The 11,460-nt window shown below is 37.7% G+C and overlaps 1 protein-coding gene across 1 annotated transcript in view; it reads right to left on the reverse strand.

Moving 5' to 3' along the window:
• Positions 1-11,033: 11,033 nt before the first annotated feature.
• LOC104811359 (zinc-binding alcohol dehydrogenase domain-containing protein 2) overlaps positions 11,034-11,460 on the reverse strand; it is a 9,037-nt gene continuing 8,610 nt past the window's right edge. Inside the window, exon 18 of the mRNA XM_010538029.2 lies at positions 11,034-11,325. Within this exon, the coding sequence (XP_010536331.1) occupies positions 11,275-11,325 (51 nt within the window). The 3' untranslated portion in view covers positions 11,034-11,274. The remainder of the gene's footprint in view (positions 11,326-11,460) is intronic.

Raw genomic sequence — 11,460 nt, forward strand, 5'->3', positions numbered from 1 at the left:
TTTTGGGCAATTCTAATTAAGTGATAGAGCCGCCACAAACCCTAGATAGAACTCTCAGACGTCCTAGACACTTTCTAGAGCTTTGGAGAAGCTTTCTCTTGAGTTCTAGTGATCGGAATATCGATTCCAAGTCTAGGACATCGTTTTCTCTTCATAAATCCTAGCAGATACGTTCCAAACTGTTGGAATTCATCCCGTCGGTGTGGATACATGTAGAGGGGTTGTGCTTTCAACTCTTGGTGATTAAAACAGGCCCTGGATCGATTGATACTTCCAGATCTTGAAAGAACGAGGTAAGTAATCGAATCCCACGACGATATACACGATTGTTCGGGTTATTACACAATTGGTTTTGTGTGACGTTTGGCTAGGTTTAGATCTTTCCTTCCGCTGCGTGAAACCTAGAATCCAAACCCTAGATCGATGAGATCGCATGCTAGGAACCCGAAGGGAACCCAACAATATATACGAATAAAAATTTATGTAGATATTTACGTATAAATATTTTTATGTGTATATACATGTATAACTATTTATACATATATATATATGTATATGTAAATATTTATACTTGTATACACATGTATAAATATTTATATATATGTATAAGTACATATATATGTTTAAATATTTATACATATTAACATTTGTACATGTATATGTATTAATGTTATGTTATATCAGAAATTTAACTTAGAGCAGTTGGAAGTTAGTTAATCAGAACTGTGCAGTTAAGCGTACTCGTGCTGGAGTAGTGGAAGGATGGGTGACCTACTGGGAAGCGGATTTCGCGTTACAATTTCAGAATTTTCGAAGTCAAATTGGATACGAAGACAAAGTTCAGGTTAAGACGGATTCGAATTAAGGGTCGAGGCAAATCGGAGTCGCAGTATGAGTCCGGGATGGAGCATACGTTTTAACATTTTTCGTTAAGTTTTCAACGGATTTCGGTTGAAAATTCCGTTGAAAATATCAACGGATAATTCCGTTGATATTTTTAACTGTTTTCAACAAATAATTTTTTCAACGACGATATTGCAACGGAAATTATCCGTTGAAAATCCGTTGAAATTGTATAATTTCAACGTATTTTAGGCCATTTTTAACGGATTTTTCCGTTGAAAATGGCATGTTTTTTTGTAGTGCATGGAACCGTCATATGAGATTCAAGTCATGACGCAAGTCCATGTGACAATCTCATGCGGGTCAATCCAGTATTCTGTTCTCCAACGAATACATATGATCGTGATCGTATCCAATACCTATGATCATCTATATGATCATCAATCACACATCATACTAGTCTTAGTATATCATTATTTCCACAATGATACATGAATATGGAGTTTAGTATTGTTCATAACAATACATGGAATTTCATAATATATCAAGTATGCACAATACGTAATAAAACAAACACTCATCCATAAACTAATAGAAAGTGTCAATACATCAAATGCATCTAAATAAAGTTCGCATAACAGTACATCATAGAGCACTAAACCAACAGGTGGCGGTGGAAGATGTGCCAATAAGATCTGCATCATGGTCTCCTGGAATGCACGGAATTCATTCCGCATCTCCTCCTGAAATTCCCTAAACTCAACAGCTTGGGAAACATGGTTGGGGATGTCGTTGTCTACTGTCGTAGACTGAGCACGCAGTGGCGCCATTTCACTACACCACGTTTAAGTAGCATTAGCGGCTAACGACAGGCAATGCATCATTATGTACGGTTACGTTGCAAAAAAATTTTCTTTGGACATGGTTTTCAAAAATATTTTCATTATAAAAACCTTAAGGTAATGAGTCGTTCTTTCCCATGGAAGGAACGTTGCTCTGATAACAAAAGTTGTGACACCCCTATTCCGATTCCCGTAAACAGAATGTGCCACATGGACTAAAATCAATAAAATAATACTAAACCAAAATACGGAAATTTTTTAAAAACTTTTTATTTCATAAATACGTAGTAGAAGTTGAAACGTCCAGCATTATCATAATTTAACACAAACTCAAAAATCTGGGACCATGGTCCCGAATTCAACTACAAATACAAGACCCATACATAGTGCTGCCCCTCTTAAGTCGTCGACGTTCAAGGTGAGCTACTCGTGCTCCTCGTGCTCTGAAAAAGATGAAACTACGAGGACTAAGCAAAACTGCTTAGTTAATGACCCGTGTTGAATTCGGTAAACTCGTTCTCAGCGAGAACGGTGTTAAAACGATAAAACACAAAATATAACATTCAACATTAAGCATATACTCAACCCCACCAAAATACAGTCACCATCATGCCCGTATGGCCTCATGCCATAGCGCTAGCCGTAAACCCTAATTACATCGCATGACTAGTTGCGCCTCACATGCCCATCAGTTCTTGTGACGTTGGTCGTCGCAACACACGACAATATCGCCTCAAGCGCTTGTCACATCACGTGATTATCGATTTCATTTTGCATGACACAACGGAAATACAATATCATCTTGCCCGTATGGCCTCACACCATAGGACTAGCCGTAAATTCTAGTCGCATCGCATGACTAGGAGCGCCTCACATGCATGTCACATCGCATGATGTTGGACGTCGCATCGCATGACAATCAAGTCTGTATGACTTCACACCATAAAGTAGTTGTAAACCCTGTCACATCGCATGACTAGGAGCGTCTTTCACGCCCGTCACATTGCATGACATTGGTCGTCGCTTCACGCGACAATATGCGCCTCACGCGCTGTCACTTCTCATGACGACCGATGTCACTTCTCGTGACACAACGGAATACAAACACAATCATGCTCGACCTGCATCGCACGAGTCAGCTACAAACATGGCAAACAACATGCATATTCATCCATCACTATAATCACGCGTATCATGGTACTCCGTCTCCCATCGACCTACCGGTCTACGCCATACAACGCTACCCCCAACCATTATGCAACGACTCACTCGATGTATGTCTCATGCCTTACCATGCGTTAAAGTTATTTGATTTATTTTTTTTCTTTCCCTCTTACGATTTCTCGTTGTTCCGGGCTCATTTTTCCATAGTTTGGTCGATCCAAGGTTTATATTTTTTTCCAAGACCTTTTAGTTCATTTTTATCTTTCTGGTCTGGATCGGTCGGTCCAGGTATTCCAAGGTCTGGAACGGTCGATCTGGCTAAATTTCACTTAGACCGGTCGGTGGTTCTGGGCGAAGAACAGATCACGATTTCGCGATTTTTAGATTCTGGTCTGACTTCTTTAGCTCATATCTCACTCGTTTCTTATCCAAATTGAACCCCGTTTATTTCTAAACGTTCATTGAAATATCCTCTTTCAATTTCAAGTAACAATTAATACATCATGAGAAATGATTCACATTTCATGTACTTAGAACAGGTTCGTGCTTCTATGATTTTCAGTTTTTCTTCAGTTTTCGTTCATTCAAATCTCACTCATTTCTCAACCAAATCGTGTTGTTTGTTTCTAAGTGTTCATTGAAACTTCCTCTTTCTAATCATGCGTCAGTTTCATCGATTTAACACAATAACAACGATGAAAACGAGCTCACATAGATGCAACTCAAGCTACTCACCTTTGGTAAGATTCAGATCTGATTTGGCAGAGATTTGAGCGACGATTTTGGGCTGTTACACTTCAAAAAAAACCTTCCTGGACATATTAGGGATGTCCCTCTTCCTTCTCACAAGCTCCTTTCGCTCTCCCTTCTCTCCTTTCCTTCCTTTTCTTCTCTCTTATCTCACTTTCTCTTTTGCAGCTTCTGTCTCCAATGGTGGTTGAATGTAGACCTTTAGAGACATTTTTGAAGTGTTTGGGGATGCGTTTTGGGCTCAATCTCAAGCCCATGATCAAGCCTGCTTTGCCCTGTGTGCAAGGTTATCGCGCGAGCATGTGCTGATGTCCGCTTGTCTAGACCGGTCGGTCTACGCGGTTTTCGCCCTACGTTTTCAGGGTTCGTTCGGTCTAGAATGCATGGTCGGTCTGGCAAGACCGGTCGATTCAGGTACCTTATTTCCCCGTTGTTCTCCTTTTCCCGTCTCCTTCGCACGTGACAATTTCTTGGCCTCTTCCCGTCACCTTATGATCCAATTTTATAGGTTTTAAGACTCTCATTTAATTATTCTTTTCCAAAATTAGTTGAATATTCGAATCCAGATCTGGGGTATTATATAGACAACACCATATGCAATATCAATTAGTACATTATTACAACCTAGTACATAACTAACACAGACAACATGATGTAATATGAGTGAACTTCCACTGAGAAAAATAATCCTATTACTATTTTCTATGTGGGATAAGATCCATATTTCACATAACTTTATTTAGGTAGACATCTAATGTCGATCACATCCAATATGACTCTTAGATCCTTTATGGGATTATGGTATCATCATACCATTGCATATCTCTTATCTCATCTATACCATTTAGTCAAAGTCTAACTTGATAACTTAACCTAAACTAGACAATACTTAAGCCATGAGAAGCATGATTTCACCACCTTGCCTCACAAAGATAATACGGTACATCCAGCTTTGGCATAGTCCATGACATGTACGATCGATGCCTTGACAAGTGCTCTCGTTATGGGTGGTATAAGTTTAACATTATTAGAGAGGGATTTTCTATCGTATTCAGATCGAGCACATTCACGTTCAAGCTGTGGGAAACACTTTTTCTCCACCTTGCCTCACAAAGATAATACGACACGCCCACTTTTGGCATGACCCATGACACGTACGATCGATGCCTTGACAAGTGCTCTACTAATGAATAGCTCCAAATCTAACCGATCTAGTATACATGTATACTTATCTCCGTACTCCTAAGAGCATTGACCTTGCAATCAAAGACTAACAATTATCTTCGATCAGATCTGTTACATAACACGAATAGACCATTTATTCGGTTTTGTAACCCTAATCTCGAAGCTTCCACTCAATTAAACAAATCTAATTTCTTAGTTAAGTAACATGCACTTATTCTCTATAAACCATCTATATGAATGAGTCATGCTTGGTTGAGTTATAGTCAATCATATTAAGCAACAATTGCTTAACCGAATCAAAATTCGAAAAGACGAAAAATTCGAAAAGACGAGTTCGGTTCCAATTAGAGTCGGTCTAATTCCAGAGGTTCAGATAAGTCTCAGATCCGATCTCAGAAACTGAAATCATATCGGTTCTATATGAAACCATATCGGTTTCAGTCGGTTCAACATGATTAGATCACGTTGTCTGAAGATCTCAGAAATTGAACTCGGTCCGGTTCCATATGGAACCATAGATGTGATCAGATCATGTTTCCTTCATTTCGAGTTCTGATCAGATCTAAACTTATCCCGAATTCGCGTGTTGACTCAAAACTCGAGCTCCTGCACTCTATGCAACATTCAATATGCAATATACCATAGATCTAACAATCAAACATGCATAGATATCAAAGCAAACATGGATTTAACAATTTAAACCCTAAAACGTGTGGGATCAGGTTCTACAATCAAACAATGAAACCATGCTCTGATACCATTGTTGTATTTCTGGAATCTTGCTAGCAATTCATATCCTAGAGATCTGGTTCTAAGGTTCATGCAGTGAAAGGTGAAATACAAAATTTTTTTCTAAACAAAATCCTAAAACCGAACATGCATGATTGTAGATCTATAGAAAAAACACTAATCTCAAACGATTATGGGCCTATACTCGCAGCTGAATCATCGATCACAAGAAGACACGAAGTGTACCAAGCCCTCTACACATATCCACACGTCGAGAAGGATTCCAACAGTTGAAACTTGTCTGCTAGGACTAGAAATCTCGATCTCTATAATACGACGGTTTCAGAGAATCAAAAGCGGGTTTTTGGACTCTTAGATCTACTCTAAAAGTTTGAGGAGGTGTGCCAAAACCCTAGGGGTCATGCCTTATTTATTTGGTTCCTTAAAAACCCTAATTTGAGTGGAAAAAGGAAATCTGTCGAAAGTGGAACCAGTCCGGTTCCATATGGAACCGGCCGATTCCATTCTGGCCCAAAACTGATTTTAGGTCGAAATTGGACAAAGTGGAATCGGGCCAGTTCCATATGGAACCGGCCGATTCCATTTTAGCAGAACCAATATCTCGGCTTTCTGATTTCGTTTTGACGTACAACCGTTTTTCAGGCCAAATCTGATTTCTCTTTTTCGATACTCTACACATAAGTCCTCCCTGTGTGTGTGACCCTGTAGACTCATCCGGAATAACAGTAAGACGCAGAATCTCGATTTCGGTAATATAAGTCATAGGCAGTCTCTAGGAAGACACTGTGACTACTTAATCTTAATAAAGTTAGTCTCATGATCTAACGAAAACCAGTACAATGATACATTTATAACGCGATATCATATGTCGAACATAAGACATGGAGCATGCCATCTTATCAGATTCGTCTGCTTTTCTTGTTCATTGAGTTAACTGAAACATCAGATGATTTATCATTGGATTGCGTGTATCTCAGTCTCAACTCACTCGAGGGGTCCAAGCGTTATCTCTCTCAGGATGAGGGGTACAAATTCCATATTGACTATCTACTATCTGTAACATTATTCGTGTCGTACCCAAGAGACATCGCTATAATCTTCCTGTTACGCAAGATGTTTGATGCAATCAAAGTACGACTCTCCTCATGTCGAAAACCATAGACATCTCAGGTTAAAATTTCCAATCATGAACCTATCACATGAGATTCAAGTCATGACTCATGTCCATGTGACAATCTCATGCGGGTCATCAAGTACTTCATTCTAAATCAGTATCCATGACTGTGATCCATGATCATCCGTATGATCATCTATCACACCTCATGCTAGTCTTAATATATTATCATTCCCATAATAATATATGACTAGGGAGTTTAGGATCATTCATAACGAACCACGGATTTCATTATTCAACAAATATGCAAAACGAATAAAGAAAAAGACATTCATTTACTTAACCAAAATCATGAACTGTCAATACATAATGTCACGGTACTCATATCGTAAAGCAACATATAGAACACCTAAACCAACACGAATACATAGATATTGAATCAAATCAGGATGTCGAGAAACGGTTTCAGGCCTCTAACTCAAACCGAGTTAGTGTGATGAGGACAGTTAGCTGGGCATTGATGGAACTTAAGATGAGCGGGAGCCAATCGTAGAGAAGGATCTAAAGATTGATGGACCGATGACTAGAGCAGAGATCAAGAGGATGCAGACGATGTTCATCTGTATGTTCACGGAGGAGCTAAAGCAGCATGGAGCATTATATCAAAAATACCCTCCCTGTGCTATTTTTATTTCAAGGTGTACCCTTCCCCAGCTGTGACCAATGAGACCCATGTGACCAGAAATTTAATCTTCGTCATATTGATCATAATTGAATTTATAATTTTTTTATCAAATAATTAGTGAGATATATAAGATATAAACATAATAAATGGGTGTGATCATCATAAATTTAACGTTACGACCAAAATGACCAAGATTAAATTTCTGATCACATGGGTCACAGAGTCACAGCTAAAGAAGGGTATGTCTTGAAGTCAAAATAGCAAAGTAAGGGTATTTTTTATAATGCCCCAAAGCATGGAGGCGAAAGGAAGAACGAGAAGTCGGAAGACGGAAGATGGACATTTTGGTCCGAGCCGAAGACCGATCGTGTCATTTGAGCATTGTGCTTTGCGAGTGTTTTGGTGTTTTATTGCGAGTGACATAAAACGTTGTTGTTTTGGACCTAGTGTGTTTTTAGGGTTTTCGCCTTATAATTCGTCTGGGATTATTGTGGGGGACTTAGACCATTTTGCTTAGAGATCGAGAGAGTTTTCTCTGAAGTTCCTTTGAGAACTAGAAACCGAACTCCTTGCGTCATATAGGGTTCTTCGACTTATCAAGTACTAACCGCAAGTGCTTGTGACGTCCTTCACGATTCTTCAAGGTTTCTGAGACGGATCTAGCATGGGTTAGGGGGTTTTCGATATCGAATTCAAGAGAAAGTCAGCGGAATTTCGAGGTGGATGCTCGAAACACATGACTGATGACATGAGCCTACTTTCTACTTTTGAAGAAAGCAACAAGGGTGACAATGTTATATTTTGTGATGGACGAAAAGGAATTATCATTGGAAAAGGAATGTTGAATTCATCTAGGTTGCCTACCCTTACAGATGTGAATGTGGTAGAAGGACTAAAAGCGAATCTCATTAGCATAAGTCAACTTTGTGACACTGGACTTCAGGTACACTCCACTAAACATGTATGTTTAGTCACTAATTCGTTGAATGAGTATGCGTTGATAGAAAAGCAAACATCAAATAACTATTATTCTTGGATAAATCTTCAAGATGATAAATCGATGACAGAGTTATGGCACCAAAGTGCAGAGAAGCATATGAGATATCTGATATACTTCGAGGACCAGTCAATGATCACTCAAATTTTGACCAGGTATATTTCACTTCATCTTAGACTTTTGAAGAAGTGCAAGACGAGGATTTGAAAGATGATCTTGAGCCCCTTGTTCATCGAAACCACTCAGCTGAAAATGTGATTGGAAGTATGAATGATCTACAACAGATAAGAAACAAACCTCGATTGAATTATCAAGATATGGTTAGGTTTGTGTACTTTATTTTGCAGGATGAATCTACTAAGATGAACGAGGTTTTGAATGATGAGTACTACCTCAAGACAATGCATAAAGATGAAAGAGTCATTCGCAACAGAGGTAGGTTAGTAGCTCAAGGGTACACTCAAATGGAATGTATGGATTCAACACCACTTTCTCAAAGAGCACATTATAGTAGTCTTTTGATTGAGTATGCAACCATTGAACGCCAATTAACTGGTAACCTTATGAAACCACTTGACATGAATGAGTTTACGTGTTTAAAAAAATTCTTTTGGTTTAGAAGAAATCTGATTTTATCTCTGATGATGTCTATTCAAAAGTGATTTGGTTCAATGATTACGAAGGAGAGTCAGCGATACCTGACAGTTATGTCAAGTACACTTCGAAAAAAAATAGTGACATAGACATCTCCTGATACTCCTATGTTGGCTTAGTACTCCTAAGTAGTAATAAAAAAAGAAAAGAAAAGAAAAAGAAGGAAAAGAAAGAAAAGAAAAAAAAAAAAGAAAAAGAATAGAGAAGAAAAAGGAAAAGGAAAAAGGAAGAAAACAGAAAGGAGAAAAAATTGATATGAATAGATTGGAAAATTGAATCACTCGTGTCTAAATTGAACCGCATGCAGTCTATACGATGGTCTAAGGGCATATGATATTGATGCATCATACTCCACTGTAATTTTAAGTAATTACAAGAATATATCTCATTGAGGTAGTTTGGGCTTAAATGGTAAAACTTGCATGCTCGATTTCAACGTAAGTTCAGGGGAAGAAAAGTCAGTTAAGTATAGTTTGGTGAAAAGTGAGATATCTCTGACTTAACTGATCAAGCATTGCGTTCTAATGATCTGCTGAATGATGGTATTAGATTTGAAATTTGAAAGATCCTAATTAATCTCGCAATTTTCATTTGATTTTCAAAAATTAAACCTGATTTGGGTTGTGTGGTGAGGTAATGACTCAGTTATTAGACAATATAGAGTTGAAATATCAGAGACTTACAATAAATTCTTAGATGAAAAGGAGATGTCGCTTATATTATCTTTCTACAAGTGTATTTGTTTCTCTAAACAATCTGCATGAGATTTCTAAGAGGTGAACAGAAAATTGGTGTGACAATAGGTGTGAACTCCTAGATCCAAAGAAAGATTCAAAAAAGTCATGTAAGTGAAGCAGAAAAGATTCCATTAGAAGACAAACCGAGAACGTCCAAGAATAAAGGAGAAGGCAAAATCAAAGTGGTCAGAGTAACTTCAAATTCAAAGTCAAACTCGACTTAGTAAAGTTGTCAAAGTTACTTCGGAATCAATGTCAAATATGTTTGAATCATGATGCGAAGTTGTGCTGAAGTTAGAACCTTTTTTATGTGTGTGTGCATGATCTGAAATAACCAAAAAGGGAGAGATTGTTAGAGAAATTATTTGTACATGTGGAATTTGGTTGTTTTGATTGTTAAATGGATAATGCAAGTTCAACAACCTTGAGAGATTTCAGGAGAAGAATCCGGCGAGATAGAGTTCATGAAAATATGAGATACATGTGAAGAATTTCAGATAGAGTCAAAGACCTGATAAAGTCAAAGACTAAAGAGATAGAGATATAGATGTGATCTTGAAGATAGAGATTAAATCAGAGAAAATCAAGGAGAAGTCTATCAAATCAATTCGTGGATATCTAAGAAAACACAAGTGCATATCAGCTCTATAGAGAGCAAGAGCATATTTTTACTGAAAGAGAGTTTTTTTGTTGGTGAGTGTGAGTTTGAAGGAGACACCGATTGGACAAATATCTTTTCTCTGGTGAGTGTTTGACCGTGGATATGAGGGGGAGACCTAATGGAAAAATCTCCGTTTATTTGGTAAGCGCTTATGTTTGGTAAGATTTTTGATCGGTAGAATTCATTGTGAGAGTAGATTGAAACTTGGCGGGAGTTTCGTTTGGATGTTGAGTAGCTCTAACCAAGTGAATAGAATTGGTTAGTTTTTCCGTTTTACTTAAAAGGATCCGACTTTTTCATAAAGCAAAATACATTGACACGATACAACTTCTGTTCCATTGACAATATCATCAACTAATTCATAGCTCCAAAAGATTAACGAATAGAGAAAGTTCACATGTTAGACAATGTTAGGAGTGGGTACTTTGTATCTAACTAGTACAATTAGTTTTTTAATTTGATTTTTCTATTGTAAAAGTTATACTATCTTGGTTTGTACGTTAGTTTTCTATTTATTCGACAAGGGTTTTTAATTCAGATCCAATTAATTGAATTTAAAGAAAAAAGACTCGGTTCACAACTTTATAGTTGATCTAGATTATATAAACCCGAACCAAAATATTCATCCCTAAGCAACTACTAGACAATGTATGCGTTAAATAAATACGACCATAAGTACATGATACACTTTGTTTTTTAAAAAAAAGACTAGAATTAAAATCGAAGTTCACCCAAGAAGGCATTATTGATGGTCGTATTTACCAATAAAATCGAAGTTCACCAAACTTACACAAAAGACACATTCTTTGATGCGATGCATAAAAACTTTTAAGGAACTTAGAGATCTGTGTTCCTTTTGTGCTTATTACGGTGAAACATGACCGATGTCGATTCACAATCTCGACGTTTGCTGGTCGAACGTTGGATCGATGCAGACAATAACCTGTGAAGCAGATTCCTTGTTACCAACCTTAAATAGACTAATGCTGGGAAACATCAAAAGTGTTGATAAAAATGCCCTAATAGATGTAAAACAAATCATACGACACTGTCACGAATACTATAATGTCAAGAGCGT

This window comes from Tarenaya hassleriana, unplaced genomic scaffold, assembly GCF_000463585.1.
Source record: "Tarenaya hassleriana unplaced genomic scaffold, ASM46358v1 Cleome199, whole genome shotgun sequence".
Classification (NCBI taxonomy): Eukaryota; Viridiplantae; Streptophyta; class Magnoliopsida; order Brassicales; family Cleomaceae; genus Tarenaya; species Tarenaya hassleriana.